The sequence below is a fragment of the Ursus americanus genome, chromosome 23 (genome assembly GCF_024610735.1).
Source record: "Ursus americanus isolate L20-20 chromosome 23, mUrsAme1.1.p, whole genome shotgun sequence".
Taxonomy (NCBI): domain Eukaryota; kingdom Metazoa; phylum Chordata; class Mammalia; order Carnivora; family Ursidae; genus Ursus; species Ursus americanus.
In genome coordinates, this window is record NC_142149.1 from 31529075 (window position 1) to 31545838 (window position 16764).

The 16764-nt window shown below is 46.5% G+C and overlaps 1 protein-coding gene across 7 annotated transcripts in view; it reads right to left on the reverse strand.

The window, feature by feature from the left end:
• Window positions 1–16764, reverse strand: part of TEX14 (testis expressed 14, intercellular bridge forming factor) — an 88283-nt gene that overhangs the window by 33334 nt on the left and 38185 nt on the right. For 5 of the 7 annotated variants that reach the window (XR_015721331.1, XM_087854547.1, XM_087854544.1 and 2 more), the window contains exons 6-13: window positions 16238–16368; window positions 14967–15080; window positions 13827–13950; window positions 10275–10453; window positions 5386–5537; window positions 3555–3745; window positions 2649–2799; window positions 529–1442 (exon numbers count right to left, since the gene is read on the reverse strand). Coding sequence is in view for 6 of the 7 variants with exons in the window: in XM_087854547.1 (XP_087710673.1) it covers window positions 529–1442; window positions 2649–2799; window positions 3555–3745; window positions 5386–5537; window positions 10275–10453; window positions 13827–13950; window positions 14967–15080; window positions 16238–16368 (1956 nt within the window). In the remaining variant the exon portion in view is untranslated. The remainder of the gene's footprint in view (window positions 1–528; window positions 1443–2648; window positions 2800–3554; window positions 3746–5385; window positions 5538–10274; window positions 10454–13826; window positions 13951–14966; window positions 15081–16237; window positions 16369–16764) is intronic. The other 2 variants (XM_087854546.1, XM_087854543.1) reach the window with 1 other exon arrangement.

A 16764-nucleotide genomic window follows, 5' to 3' on the forward strand; every position in this document is an offset into this window, starting at 1 on the left:
ATTTAGTAAGTGAATCATGTAAAATTGTCAATACTTGAATATTCTGACCTATAAAACAGCAATTTCATATGGTCCAATCTGATGCACAGGATTTATAAAGAAGAACATGGGCTGTGTGTTGGGTTTGGAATGAGAGATGAAGAGTATCTACCTTCGAATCCCTTCCTAGAGGCCTTATTTCCCAAAGCCAAGAGGACCCCTCTGAGATGGTTATATTTATGTCAGTCCTTGCACGGGGGTTGGTGCCATGCTGACCCATGTTCCAGATCCTGCTCATGTAGCCCTGCCTCCTACTTCTTTTTTTTTTTTTTTTTAAAGATTTTATTTATTTATTCGACAGAGATCGAGACAGCCAGCGAGAGAGGGAACACAAGCAGGGGGAATGGGAGAAGAAGAAGCAGGCTCATAGCGGAGGAGCCTGATGTGGGGCTTGATCCCATAACGCCGGGATCACGCCCTGAGCCGAAGGCAGACGCTTAACCGCTGTGCCACCCAGGCGCCCCACTGCCTCCTACTTCTTAGCTGTACCTGATGGCTCTTCTCTGACTGATCTCCAGTGCTTTCTTCAGAGACTTGGGTGACAGGTTTCCAGCCACAGCCACTTCTTTTCCTGGACCTTTTGCCAAAATGTCCCCCTTGAAAATCTTTCACTATGGAAGACCTTGTCAGGGTTAGACAACGGCCACTGGTGTAAGGCTGCTGGCCTCCTGGAAGCTGCACAACAGGAGGTACGTATCTGGAAGCTGGTGGGCCCAAGGCTGAAGGGGAGTCAGAGACGTTTGCAAACTCCCTTGAGGAAGCCCACCAAGACCTACACTCTTCCTGCTCCTTCTGTATCATCTCAAGCTGACCGATCTTTCGCTGGATGTTCCCGAGCAGATCGGCATTCTGCTGCATTAATGTCTGTGAGATCTTTAGATTCAGCACACACTTACTGATGTACTCCTCAGTCATGCACCTATCGCTCACAATGCCCTTGGCTTCTCTGGCTGGCGCAGGCAGGTCGGGGGAACTAGGAGAACCATTTTGCCAATCCCAGTCCTCAAAGGAAAGCTCTGTGCTGGCTTCTGAAGAGCTCTCGTCCTCATCGTAAAAACAGCATGCCTCTCTCTCCATCTTTTCCAGCTCTTCTTCCATGGACTTCAGTTCATCTGCCTGGCTTGGTCCAGCCCCCTCAAAGGATGAACCGGCTCCCGGGGGCTCCTCCTCATCAGCTCCCCTGTCCAGGCAGCCTGAGTAGATCTCATTGATTTCGAAGCTACTGAGGCTTGCCTGACCTGGGCTGGGGCTCCTAGCCTCTTCTGCCACAGACCCAGCAGGAGAAGCAGCATGTTGGTTTGGAGTCTCCTTGGCCATCATACTTGAATCTAGAACCCGAGGATCTGGTGTTGCTTTCTCGGTGGGAGAAGGGGGACCCCTGGGTGAATGAAGTCGACTGCCTGCTGGAAAGAATGACAACATGCCACTGATTAAAGTGTTCACATGCAGCAGCTAAGCAGCCTTGGCATGCTGCTCAAGTGCAGTGAGAACAGAGAAAACAGCTTTTTATTTTCCCATTCCCTTCATAGGTGTGCAAGACTACCAGATACACTCATGGAGGGTGTGAGGGTATTTCTAACAGATGAAAATTTCCATTTTGACATGAGTTGAGGTAGAAAATTGGGAAGAGATCAAACCTTGGGGAAAATGTTCTAAGTTTAAGTTATAGTGTGTTCAAAACACACATAACTGTCAGGACATGGAAATTACCGACCCCTAAATCTTAAGGACTAAATCCACAGTTTTTTTTACATACACAGGAGTTTGAATATTCATGTCAGTTAAAGTTATGCTCTTGGTGAGTATCTGATAAAAGTAGCCAAAACACTTCCCAAGAGGCCCCTGCATTACGGGAAGAATCATAATTCAAAAAATAACACCAGAGCTGACCACCCATCCCCCCTGGTTGATGGTGTATAGCTTGCAGAGAACAGGACAGAGGAGCCAAAGTAATGAGAGTTGGGGGGGGGGGTCTTGCCATTCTGGAGGCTTCCAGCCCTGTCCAAAGAGAGACAGAGAGAATGGTCACTTGGCCTGGATTCCAGTGCTGTAATAAGCTCTGGAGTCCTAAGCAAACCTCAACTTCTCTGGCCCTTAGTTTTCTCATCAGGAATATGAGAATATTAAGCTGGATAATTGCAAGGTCGTTTTTAGCTCTGAATTCTAAGATTTCTAAATGTACTAAAAAGCTTTAAGGCTATAGGAAAAGGCTGGAGGGAAACATCAAAATATTAACAAATTATTTCTAAGTGGCAGAATTAAAATGGTAAGTAATGTTCTTCTCTGTATGATTTTGTTTTCTATAATGAACAGGTAATAGTTTTGAATCTAAAAATCACCATTTTTATTTGTGAAGCAATTAAATCAATTCCTAAGAACATCATGCTAGAAATAAACTAGTTGTTACTGTTTAGTTCTGGATCCAACCAAGGTGTACATGGAGCCAAAAAAATTTAACTTAGTAATTTCAAGGACCTTGACCTCCCCTAAGGCATCCACCATTTCCAAGTGTAAGTGACGCGCAGTGCGGAGGCGTTGATTGGTTGTAGCTGCAACTCGCATAGCACAGTCATGTCCAATAATGCTTAACCTGTGGGTTCAGGCCATACCCGTTTCCTTCAGCTCTTTTATTTCCAAGTTAGGGGTCTCTTTCAGATGTTCTGAGGTCAGTCCTAGATAGACATTGACATCAGGATGGAGTTCATATCTCTGCCCCTTGGGGCTCTCAGTTGGCTGAGTTCTCTGGGTTCCAAGAAAATCCTTTAACAAGGGAAATATTATTAAAGACATATTTATAATCATCTGAATGTCACTGTTTGTTTTTTTTACGTTTATTATTTAAGTAATCTCCACACCCAATGTGGGTCTCAAACTCACAACCCTGAGATCAAGAGTCCCATGCTCTTCCAATTGAGCCAGCTAGGCGCCCTGACACAGATGTTTTTGAAACAGATCTAGGTATCAAATACATTCCCTCTTCCTCCTGTTGGACAGACTGACTATAACTCAAATTAGCTAATTCATTGTTATTATCAATATTTTTAAAATAATAACAATAGGGGTGCCTGGATGGCTCAGCCAGTTAAGCATCTGGGATCCTGGGACCAAGCCCCATGTTGGGCTCCCTGCTCAGCAGGGAATCTGCTGTCTCCCTCTGCCCCTCCCTACTTGTGTTCTCTCTCTCTCTTACTCGTTCTCTCTCTCAAACAAAAAAAAATCTTTAAAAATAAAATTAAGTTAAATTACATAATAACAAAAGCTCCCAGTCACTGAATCGCATCATGTGCCTATGCTCCTCTATGTGCTGACCTTCCCCAGCCTCCTTCATCAATTCCCTGTTGCTCTCACCAAGTGAAGCAGTTAGGAGTTCCTTTTCTGGGGAGCCCAGAAAGGGTGTGATGAAATGAGAATTTCCCAAACTTCTTACAACTTGATCTCTAGCTTCTTCCTGATCTCTAAGCCCCTACACCACTGTGATGAGTAAGCTGAAATAAACTAACAGCTTCAGAGCTTACCTTTAAGTCATTTTTCAGAATGTACCGGATATCTTGAAGGTTCATAATTCGGTCTTTCTGCTTGACTTGGATGCCTGACTTAACAATATCATAGTAAGGTTTTGGAAGCCTGACGTCAGCTTCTAAATAATTTCCCAAGACTACAGCTTCTTTGATAACTGAGCCATCTAAACCATTCCAGGGTATGTTATCTGTTAAGGAAAAAGTCATAGGAAAGAGTAGCATTAAATCCTACTAGCATTAAGAAATCATGTTTAAAAAAAAATCAGGTAACAATAGGTAACCTTAGTCAAGTCACTCAACCCCTTTAAATATTAATTTCTTTTTATAGAAAAAACTGCCTGTAAGTCCAGTCATATAAACAAGAAGGCCACTTTACCCATTTACGAGGGAAATCCCTGCGGCAGAGATAGGAAGAAGTACTGTTGGCATCATGTGCGCGTGGGCTCCCTGCTGGCAGACCTGGGCACCACAGGGGATGTGTCATGGCTTCAGGATGGGTAGGCCAATGCATTCCTCTCATGGAAGGTGTGGTTTTGCCTCCCAGCCTGTAAACACTGCTAAACGGAAAGGGACTCTCACTTACCCCCTCAGTGAATGTGGTTTTACTGAATGTGTGTTTGTGTGTTCCCCTCTCCTGAAAGATTCCTTGTGTCTTCAGATATGTGATCACTTCCTTCACATTAGGGTCCTGCAGGTTTGGAAGGGCTTCCACGTCTTTCAAGTGACACTGCTTATATACACAAGGAACGCTAGGTGTGTTTGATTTCATAGTTTACTTCTCTAAGGCCAGTCTTTTCCCCTCATTTACCAGTTCTTCTTTTAATTTTTTTTAAAGATTTTATTTATTTATTTGAGAGACACAGAATGAGAGCAAGAGACAGAGCACGAGCAGGGGGAGGGTCAGAGGGAGAAGAAGGAGAAGCAGACTCCCCACTGAGCAGGAAGCCTGCCAATATGGGGCTTGATCCCATGACCCCCCCCATCATGACCTAAGCTGAACTGACTGAGCCACCCAGGTGTCCCTCATTTACAAGTTCCTTAAGGGACATCTCTCAGAGACCCCTAAGCATTGACAGCAATATTCAGTTTAAAAACTTTGCTTGGGGGGCACGTGGGTGGCTCAGTTGGTTAAGCAGCTGACTTCTGGGGCACCTGGGTGGCTCATGGGGCACCTGGGTGGCTCAATTGTTAAGCATCTGCCTTCGGCTCAGGGCGTGATCCCGGAGTCCTGGGATCGAGCCCCACATTGGGCTCCTCCACTGGGAGCCTGCTTCTCCCTCTCCCACTCCCCCTGCTTGTGTTCCCTCTCTTGCTGGCTGTCTCTCTCTCTCTCTGTCAAAGAAATAAATAAAATCTTTAAAAAAAAAAAAAAAAAAGCAGCTGACTTCAGCTCAGGTCATGACCCCAGGGTCCTGGGATCGAGCCCCGTGTCAGGCTCTCTACTCAGTGGGGAGCCTGCTTGTCCCTCTCTCCCTCTGCCTGCCCCTCCCCCTGCTTGTGCTACACGCTGTCTCTCTGTCAAATAAATACAATCTTTTAAATAAATAAATAAATAAATAAATAAAAATAAATAAAAACTTCTCTTAGGTTAAATGTATTACCATTGACAGGATGATAGGTGGGCTTTGCTAAGTCTCAAAGAACAGGTTAAAAGAGAAAGACTTCTGGGACATCATCTCATATCTTCCATAAACACAAAGAAGTTTCCTTGAAGCAATCTTTTTCTTTTATGTCCTGCATTTTCATAAAACTAAGTAACTCTTGGGGGAAAAAAAATCCAACCTAAGAACAGAGACTCTGGTCACAGTCAATGTGTTCTTGGATCTACCTGTTAAAATTTCCTGTATGATCATAGAAAAGCTGTAAATGTCCGACTTCACTGTGGCTGCCTTCTGTAAGATCACCTCTGGGGCAGCCCAGTTGTACAGCTGGGTCGGCAGGGGCACTCGAGTCAGGTCCCTGTGTACACGTCCATCTTGGCTGCAGGAGGAAACACAAAGTCAGGTTCATGTCTTAAAGGATCGTCGTGACCATCATACAGTCCATTTGTGAAACATCTGCTCTGAACACCGGCAACCTCCTTGAGCTTCTAGAAACCCAGCTAGACCCTGAGCTAACCCTTACCGCCTGCTGTTCCAATCTACCAGAGTGGGCTCTGCCCACCCTCACCGCATCTGACTGTTCTCTCTTGCTCATTCACTCAAGTCACAGGGGCCGGCTCTGAGTTTCTCCAGTACGTCACCACTTCAGGTCTTTGCACTGCAAACTGGCTTCTTCTGTATGGCATGCTCTACCCAGAGCTCCCACGGTGACTGGCTGCTTCTTGTAACAAAGTTAGTAGCTCAAAAATCACCTCAGAGAGGCCTTCCCTGACCACCTAGAGTCCTATTTTACTGGCTTCAGAGCACTTATTTTCTGAAGGTTTGTTCATTTATTTACTGTTTATTTTCTTCTCCCCTCTGCTAGAGTCAACTCCATGAGAAGAGGCACCTTATCTGTCTTTTATATCACGTATAAAACTTACACAAAGGCTTCAACGCCTACTTTTGAATAAATGGGGATAAGACTCTTTCAAGACCACTCCTCAAGCCCCATCTGCTTTATCAAAGTCTTGTGGGACTCTTCCAATTCCTCGTGATTGTTTCTTTTCTAAACTCTGCCCTCTTGGGAAAAAGCCTTCTCAGTCCAGCACTCAAAAGTTTCACTGATTGGCTTGAAAAACTCAACTTCCCAACTAGATTCCTTGAGAATTAAGTCAGAACATCCTAAATGTCTCTTGGGCCAACAAGAGTCCTCAGGGTGAGGTCAGCACCGAATTCTGTCTACAGCTGTCAGGAGCATCTAATGAGATCTTGTGTGTGAGCCATAAAGCACTATACAAGTAAGTTATTAACATGAATGTCATGGTAGGTATTTGGTAAAGACTGTGAAAGCTAGTAGATCGTTTTTTTAAAGATTCATTTATTTCAGGGGCACCTGGGTGGCCCAGATGGTTGGGCATCTGCCTTCAGCTCAGGTCGTGATCTCCAGGTCCTGGGATCAAGCTGCATGTCAGGCTCCCAGCTCAGTGGGGAGTCTGCTTCTGCCTCTCCCCCTGCCTCTCTCCTTGCTTGTGCTCTCTCTCAAATGAATAAACAAAGTCTTTTTAAAAAATGAAAAAAAAAATGAAGATTCATTTCAGAGAGAGAGCATGTGCTGGGGGGGGGGTGGCGAGGGAGCGGGAGAGAGAGAATCTTAAGCAGAATTCCTGCTAAGCGTGGATCCTGATGTGGGGCTCAATCTCATGACCCTGAGATCATGACCCGAGACAAATCAAGAGTCAGACATTTAACCGATTGAGCCACCCTGGTGCCCCAATAATTAAATTTTTTTTAAAAAGCAAGTGATCAGAAGTTCTTTGCTGGTCTGGCAAAAGATAGATTTGAGGATGGGATGGGTGTCTCAGACTTTCAGCAAAATTCCCTAAATAATATTTTTTTCAGCAGAGCTTTTGGTAGATGATAGTGAGTCCAGGAAGCCATCAAGTTAGAAAAGTTGGTATTGACTTTTTGGTTGTATTGCTGAATAGTTAGGTGTGGCCCAGTATAGTATGAACAGCCTAGAGGCATGTCAATATCATATTAGTATCACAGGAAAAGCAATGGAGTGTTTTACTCTCAGAGATATACTCTGAGGACCTAGCATGCTTGACTCTTCACCTTGTGGGGTGATTCTTCAAGGGAAACACTCACCTACCTTCCCAGGCCTTTCAGGCTTATCTAAGGCTCTGGTAAGGGACAAGTTACTTACAACCAGCATTTATATTCTTTCTACTTCCACTCACCTTCTTCTCTTACAATTCCCCTTACTTCTCTGTTAAAGCTAGTTGCAGCGGGGGCGGGGGGGGGGGCTTCTTTTCTGGTTGTCATTCTGGGACAGTTATTTTTCTAGGCTTCAGCTCTGACATCATTAAAATTACATTTGGCTATGGCTATGTGATACCACTTGCAAGGTCAATTCCAGTTTTAAAAATTCCATTAAGAAGGAGTTGAAGAGTAAAAAAACTGCTGTATCATTTTTATACCACGAGATGGAGTGATACCCTTGACAATGACATTCAACAAACCAACCAGCCCAGATAGAGTGTTACCAAAAATAAATGTGGAATTGAAAGTTATTCTGGATTCTTGGATCTCAGCTCATGTTATCAGTTGCAAAGAAGGGTATGCTGTTGTAGCTGTAACTGCTTGCTGATTGACGTCTCTACCTGAAGTTCCATTCTGAGGTCAATAAATCCAAAAGAAAACGCAACCTAACTACTCAGTTACCTCCCAGCGCCTTACCTGACCAATCTGTGGACCCCAGCTCCTCAGTGCATCTCCCATTTTTCGCTTCTATTCTGATTCCTTAGTCACCACCAGGCCCTGCAGTACAGCCTCCTAGCTGGACTTCCAACCCTTAACTTCCAATCCATTCTGCCCCTATAGCCAGGAAACATCCTCTACCACTTTGTTCTAGCCACAGCTGGGTAACTTGAGACCATCTCTTCCCCTCCCTGGGCCTCAGTTTCCTCATCTGTAAAAGACAAGTTTGGGCTGAGCCATCTCCAAAGTTCTATTTCACTCTAGGATTCACATTTCTATTGGAGAGCTCAGGCAGAGGAAACAGTCATGCCTCCATGTTAACAAGAGATGGCGCTCCATCACCAGCAAAATAGCTTGGACTCCACCACAGCCTTCCTGAAAAGCCTCTGCTGTTATCAAAGGCAAAAATGTCCAAACCCCTTAGCTTCTACTGTTCCTGCACACATAGCCAAAGTGCTCAATCCCATTCTGAACCATTTAAAGTTCTCCCATCATCTAGACTCTTCTGTCCACTTAACCAACATTCAACTGAGCACTTACTATGTGGCAGGCCCTGAGTGGACAAGGAACATGCAGAGTCCCTGGCCTCCCAGAGGTTACCCTCTGGTGGGGCAGACACACTTGGCTGCGGAGGGCTGGAATACGCAAAGTGCTGTGGGGTCCAAGGCTTCAGTATAGGCTTCATGGGTGTGGTGGGTGCTTGTGCCTGAGGTGAGTTTGAAAGGATAAACAGGCGAGTGCCAACTATTCCAGACGCAGGGAGCAGCACCCAGAAATGGCCAAGACTGAAAGCGGCTTCAGATGCCCAGCAGGGAGTGGGAAGCAACAAGGCTGGCACTGTGGGCAGAGCCCCACCTTGGATGGCTTCCATACCCTGCAAAGTGCCTGGACTTAATCTTGTAGGCAACGAGGTTGAAACTGGAACTAAGCATGGACCAGATTTCAGGCTGAGCAGCTTGACTGGAGATAGTACTCACATGGAGAACTGCTGCAGTCACATCCTAACTGCTCCCCTGCCCCTCTCTTGTCCCCTCTCAGCCCCTTCTTTACATGCAGGAGCCACAGGAACCTTCTTAGCCTGTCAATCATCCATAACACCATCTTGCTCAAAAAAAAAAAAAGGAAAAAAAAAGCCCTTCATGTCACCCCGGTGTTCTTAGGGTAAAAAATTCAAACTCTTCACCAAGGCCCATGGGGGCCAAATACAACCAAGCCCCCTGACTCTCCTCCGCAGGCAGAAGGACTAGGGGCATACGCAGTCTGGGAAGTGAGTCTTTCTGTTTCATTCATTCAAAAAACATATGTTGAGCACTTACTATGTGAAGGCCTGTTTTAGGCATTTGAGATACAGCAGTGGATAAAACAGAAATCCCTGCCCTCACAGAGCTTTTCACATGGTGAGAAAAATACATGACAGAGTAGACGAGGAGCAATGACCAGTGAGAGACTCTGAAACAAAGCCTCAGTGACTGGGGAGTAGGTGGGTGCAGGGCTGAGCAAGAGGTCTGCCCAATGGCTGAAGCTTCACAGCGGAGCAGAACCAACAACGGGCTAAAGGCCCAGAGCTGTGGAAGGCAACAAGGAAGCACAGGAGAGATCCTCTGCCTTCCAGAGCCCAGGGACAGGAGATGGGAGGTACCCCCAACTCTCAGGAGGACTTTGACTCCTGCCAAACAGGAAATGAAGCCCACCCACCAACCCTCGAATGAGGGCGTTGTTTTTGTCTCTGTCCCCTCACTGCGCTGAGCCCCTCAAGGGGAGGAAATGCCCTTAGTGCCTACCCAACCAACTACCTGGCCCAGGAGTAGGAGGAGTGACCGATTGTGAGGCTCATCAGCAGCCATCACCTTCTCTCTCCTTCCAGGATGCACAGCTATGACACATTTCCCAGCCTCCCTGCAGTGAGGAGGGGACTACAAAGCGGGAAGCAATGATACAGCCACTTCAGGCTGGCCCCTAAATACCATGTGCCCCTCCAGGCTCTCTCTTCACTGAGCAGCAGCACAGAGAACACAGTGGGGGACTGAGGCTTGGGGACACCAGAACTATAGATGGGAGGAACCTGGAACACAGTGGGTGCCCCCCTCCAAAACACACACGACACTGCAATGTGAGTGAGAAACACACCTTACTTGTGTTAAACCACTGAAAATTTTGAAGTAGATAGAGCATTTACACATATTGGCTAATAGGGGCCCTTGCTTGTTAAACGTTTATTAAAATGAGAATGTCCTGAGCAGAAGTAACTTCCCCAAAGTCCCTCTAACCTTGGCAGACAGGGCAAGACATTTGGGAAACCTCTTTCCCCAACGATGAACAATTCAGCCCACCAATGAGGCCTGCCCAGACAAGATTCTTTCTCTACAACACCCACCTTTCCATCATATATTCCAGGTTGGTTAGCCTTGCTTCCCCTGTGGAGACGATGTGGACGGCGTAGGAGCTGAGGGAGCGGTGGATAAACCCCCGGGAATGCAAGTATCTCAGGGCGTCGGAAATCTGGAGCAGCAGGTGCACGATCACCTCCATGTGCAGCACGGGGAACTGGGAGCGCTGGAATCAGGGGATAAAACTGCCAGGACAGGGACTGGGCCCTGGATGCTGCAGAATGCTTTGCAGTTTCCAAAGCCTTTTCAGCTGATCCTCAGAGCTACCTAGAGTCCCCATTTTACAAACGGGGAACCTAAAGCTCAGGGAGCTGACTGGCCTCGAGTCCCACTGACCCAGGGCCCTCCGGCTCCAAAGCTGGACTCCTCTCCCTGAACTGAGCCACTTCACACCACAAAAAACGGGCAGAATGTTCTCAAAACCTGGTATGTGTTTCCAGGGTGGGCTCACCACCACCATACCGCCACCAATGAACCTGCCCTGCACCCTGCACCCCGCCCCATTCAAGCCTGTGCTGCTTGGGAGAGCCTGGAAGCTTAAAGGACCAGTCCAGCCCCGGCCCCAGTGAGATGACTGATCCTAAGAGGAAAGAAATTCACTCACATCAATGTATCTGGCTGATTAAAGTCACATTGGTCTCTCCCCAGAGAAATGGTGTTCTTTTGAAAAAGAACTTATTATTGAAGTATGGTTGACATACAATGTTGCATTAGTTTCATGTGTACAACACAGTAATTCAACAATTCTAGATGTTATATAATGCTCACCACAGTAAGTGTAGTCACCACCTGTCACCATACACTATTACTGACTACATTCCCTACGCTATACTTTTCATCCCCATGATTTATTTTATAACTGTTAAGCTTGTACCTCTTAATTCCCTTCATTTTGCCCATTTCCCACCTTAAGCCCCTCCGGCAACCACGAGTTTGGTGTCTATATTGTAAGTCTGGTTTTGGTTGGTTGGTTGGTTGTTTTTTTAGTTTCCACATACAAGTGAAATGATATATTTGTCTTTCTCTGTCTGACTTATTTCTTTTTTTAAGATTTTATTTATTTAACAGAGAGAGAGAGAGAGGGAGAACACAAGTAGGCAGAGAGGCAGGCAGAGGGAGAGGGAGAAGCAGGCTCCCCGCTGAGCAGGGAGCCCAACGTGGGGCTCGATCCCAGGACCCAGGGGTCATGACCTAAGCCGGAGGCAGACGCTTAACCAACTGAGCCACCCAGGCACCCCTGTCTGACTTACTTCACTTAGCATAATATCCTCTCTAGGTCCATCCACATTGTTGAAAATGGCAAGACCTCATTCTTTTCTTTTATGGCTGAATAATATTCCATATGTGAGATATATATCTCACATTATAATAATCTCATGTTATACATATGTACATACATATATCATATATATTATACACACATATATACATGTCATATATATTATATAAACATATATACACACACACACACACACACACACATATATATCTCTCACATCTTCTTTACCCATTCATCTATTCATGGATACTTAGGTTGCTTCCATATCTTGGCTTCTTGGCTATTATAAATAATGCTGCAATAAATATAGGGGTGCATATGTCTTTTTGAACTGGTATTTTCATTTTCTCTTTTTTTTTCTTAAGATTTTATTTATGTATTTGAGAGAGAGAGAGAGCACGAGCAGGCAGAGGGGCAGAGGGAGAAGCAGATTCCCTGCTGAGCAGGGAGCCTGACATTGGGCTCTATCCCAGGACCCTGAGACCATGACCTGAGGTAAAGGCAGACGCTTGACTGACTGAGCCACACAGGTGTCCCGGTATTTTCATTTTCTTTGCATAAAAACCTAGTAGTGGAATTGCTAAATCATATAGTTGTTCTATTTTTAATTTTTTGAGAAATCTCCTAGCATTTTCCAGTGGTTGCAGCAATTTACATGCCCACCAACAGTGTACAAGGGTTCCTTTTTCTCCACATCCTCGCCAATTTTTGTCATTCTGATTCTAGCCATTCTGACCGGTATGAGGTGAGATCTCACTATAGTTTTGATTTGCATGTCCCTAATGATGAGTGATGTTGAACATCTTCTCATGTGTCTGTTTGCCATCTGTATGTCTTCTTTGGAAAAATGTCTATTCAGGTCCTCTGTCCATTTTGATGGGATTATTTGGCTTTTTTTGTAGCCAGCTGTATAAGTCTTTTATGTATTTTGAATATTAACTCCTTATCAGATATTTCATTTGTAAATATCTTCTTCCATTTAGTCGGTTGCCTTTTTGTTTTGTTGATGGTTTCCCTGGCTGCACAAAAGCTTTTTATTTTGGTGTAGTTCCAATAGTTTATTTTTGCTTTTGTTTCCCTTGCCTGTGGAGACATATCCTTAAATATGTTGCTAAAGCCCATATCCAAGAGATTACTGCCTGTGATTTCTTTTAGGAGTTTGATGGTTTCAAGGCTCACATTTAGGTCTGTAAACCATTCTGAGTTTATTTTTGTGTATGCTGTTAACAAAGTGGTCCAACTTCATTCTCTGCATGTGGCTGTCCAATGTTCCCAACATCTGATAAAGAGACTCTCTTTTCCCTACTGTATGTTCCTGCTTCCTGTATTGCACATTAACTGACCACGTAAGCGTGGTTTTATTTCTGGGCTCTCTATCCTGTTCCCCAGAGAAATGGCATTTTAAGGTAATGCCTTCACCAAATGACAAGAGAGGAGAGGGGAGGGGAGGGAAGGAGAAATGACACTGCAGGAAGTCCTCAGGCAGGAGGAAAAGCTAGCCATTTTGGGGAAGGGCCCGTCCTGGAGGGTCTCTTCTCATTCCTGCCCAGGGTCTTGAGAACAAAGTCATGGAGGAAGAAAAGCAAATGCTCCAGGACCTCTCTGAAGCCACATCTCAACCCAAAGCACACTTCCTAGGGAGTCTGTGGGCCCTGGAAGATGTTCCCACAAGGAAATTTGAAAAGCGAGAGGGAGTGGTACAGGTCTGTATATAAACAAACCTCTCTGTACAGCAAAGGTCCTGAAAGGCCCAAGTGAAAATACAGGGAATTAAAGCCAGGGGTTGGTGCATCTGGGTGACTCAGTTGGTTAAGCAACTGCCTTTGGCTCAGGTCAATGCAGCGGAGCCTGCTTCTCCCGCTCCTTCTGCCTGCCACTCCCCATGCTTGTGCACATGTACTCTCTCTCTTTGTCAAGTAAATAGATAAAATCTGTAAAAAATAAATAAATAAAACAAGCAAGCAAGCCAGGGGCTGCTTGATTACAGTTAGCTAGAAATGCATCTGTTTGTTTTCTGGGTCTGTTGAGCTCTTAGAGTTCTGATGAAAAAACAGGACAGACAACAATAAAATCACACTAATTCCAAACAGGTGCTTATCAGCCTTAAATGGTGCATATGCAGCCCTAGAAAGTAAAGAATAACGAGGTTTATCTTCCCCGCATACATAAATGGAAACTTCACTGCTGGGGTAGGGGTAAGAGGGCAGTAGGGAGAAGTGGGGAGGGCAGCAAGAGAAAATCCTCAGAAACAGCCATTTACCCGTTCATGGAGGACACCGAACAGTGTGCCGACAGTGATGCGCTCATACACAAGGCGGGTCTTCTCTAGGTCCTGGGACAGGCACACGGCCATCAGCTGCAGCAGGTGGGGGTGCCGGAGCTTGCTACAAAACAAAAGCAGCTTCAGATGCAGAGAGAGAAGGAAGACATGAGGAAAAAATGGGTACTTTCCTTCCTTCTAGGCTCTTTGAACACATTCTACACAAACACCATTTGTACATTATGTCTTTCTAAGAAAACAGGATGGGTGGGGGTATGGGGGTGGGGGAATCTATGGTCTCTCACTGATCGGACCCTGAGGGCTCAGAGTCACCAGTAACAACGACAATGTCACCATGGGCTACTGATCACGGCACTTTACACACGTCATCCACATCCTAGCAACCACCTGTAAGAAATATATCATTATACTCATTTTTGAGATAAAGAAACCAAGGTCAGGGAGATGTGAGGAACTTGCCCAAGGTCACACATCCCTCAGTCTCATGTCAAAGTCCACATTGTGTACATGTGCCCGTCCAGCTTCCTTGGGTCCTTTACGCTGACTTCCCCTTGCAGGGTCTGAGTGGCATACTCAAGGAACTGGGTCCATTCACTCAGCATTCCTGGAGTGAAACCATGAACCAAGATCCTGCCTCAGCAAGAGCTGAAGGGCTAACCCTGGAGCCAAAGGAAACCTAGGGTACTAAGGTACACCCAAGGGCACGTTCTCAATGGCAGAGACTCAGTTCCTCAGTTGTGTGGATCCCATGCACAGCCATGGTCTATGAAGCAGGTCTACGAAGATGTCCTGATGGGTACAAGGCCATAAAGGAGAAGGGCCTTGGGGGGTTGCCGGACAGAGGCTGGACCATCAGAGACATAGGTTATGGGAAGTCAATCAGCTAACAGAATTAAGCCCCTCACCACCACCATCCCCACCTCTCAGGCTATCCATTAATTCCCCCTTCTCTCTCTTGGTAGCCCTTGGCCGTCAAATGAACCCATTCCAACAGGCAAGAAATACTGCGGCTGAGGGGGCTGGTCTCCACACCCCAGGGACAGTATTGTATAGCCCCGAACCTGGGTCTGTAAAGAGACCTGGACTGTAATGCACCAGGCCCCTGGACTTCCTTCTCACCTGCTGTGTTCCTGCTCCGCAATTAACAGGTCAGCCAGCCTAAGTTTGCTGCAGTGAGGGTGGGTGGGGAGATTCAGCTCCTTCACCGTGACCCTGCTCCCATTCCACACCAAGCTACAAGGACAGGAGAAAGTGTGAGCAGCAGGGAATGAGCAGCTCTCCCAGCCAAAGACCAGAGAAGCAGTGTTACATAGAATCTATAAAGCACCCCCCACCCTGCACCCTTGAGTCCTCCCTTCCCTCCCTCTCTCCTCCTATCCTTACCCCCATATCCTAAAGTTCCCGTGGGGAACTTAGTATAGGTGGTAAGAAGTCACTGAAGGATTCAAGGGAGAGAGTGACTCAATCAGGTCTGCATTTTAGAAAGACAACAGCACCAGCAGTGTGGGGAATGGTAGGAAGGGGTGTCAGAGAATGGGGGGCTGGCTAGGAGGCCAGTCTGGGTGAGGGTTACTGATGACTTGGACAAAGACCACAGCAGTAGGACAGAGAGGAGGGAGGATCTGGCTACAAATCTGTGGCACAGGCAGGAAACAAGGGCTGTATCTGCAGGAGGCACAGGGCCTCAGGAGGCTGGCAGAGGCCTTTTTGGAAGAGTGTTTCTTTGAGGCAGGGAAGAAGCATCCAGGTTCAAGGAGGGCAAGAGACCTTGGCCAGGACAACTCTCAGGACCTGCAGGGGCCAGGTCTCTGAGGACTGAGAACACCCCAGGGACCTTTGTCATAGCCAGATCCCCTTACTGTTGCCCCTGCTGCAGTTGGCTGCTGAGAGCTGCAGCTGATGCCGGTTCTGGCTTCCATGGACCTCAATCAATAGCCTCTGGCCTACATCAGAGGCCAGACATCACTACTAAGCTGCCTCAAACTCTCTAGAAAACAGAGAGGTTAGAACAGCATCATGAGTAATCTTTTAGAGGAGGCGTTCTCAATGGGGTGGAGGTGGAGGGGGTGGAATCTGGCAATGTCTGTAATACTCTGGTTGTCACAGTCACAACTGTGGGGAAAGGGGGTCAGTGGAGACTGCTACTGGCATCTAGGAGTAGAAACCAGAGATGCTCTTAAACCTCCTACAATGCACAGGCTAGCCCCCAATGACAAAGGATACCAGCCAAAAACATTAATGGTGTCTGGGCTGAGAAACCCTAATTTAGACATCTGTTCTTCACGTTTCCTTGCGTTGGAGGAGAAAGCCTCCACACACAAGGGAGTCACATGAAGCTCACCCTTCCTGCGGGACTACATCAGACCTCCCACAGGCCAGCTTCTGCTTACTTGGTCATGACCATGTATGGGCCACTGAAAAAAGAGAAGGTAGGCTCATCATCAGCTTGAATCACTTCCTTTTCTCCGATTACTGGGAGAGATCCTAGGTAGGCCAGCTGTGCTCCCCCTGTGAGATAAAACTGAAAGCAGAGCACAGCTTCAAATCAAGGGGAGGAAAAGAAAAATGCCCCAAGAATCTGGTCAGCCAGCTAAAAATAACAATAGCTGCTACTGACCAACTTGCTGAACTCCCTTATGCTCTGGACACTATTCTTTAATTCGTACTATCTTTAATCTGCCTAGAAACCCTGCAAGGTTTTAACAGTCTTTCTCTTTGACTAGTGAGGAAACCAAGGCTCATGAAAAGAGCTCAGACGCCTGTCTGAAGTACCAGGCTGAGGCTCAGGGGCCTCTTGTGGCCCCCACAAAACCCTGGCCCGCATGCGACCAAAGACAACGCTCCTTCTCCCCCCTCCCCAGCAAGGCTGCCTTGGCACAACCAACAGACGCAGGGCTAGAGACTAAACTGTCAGCAA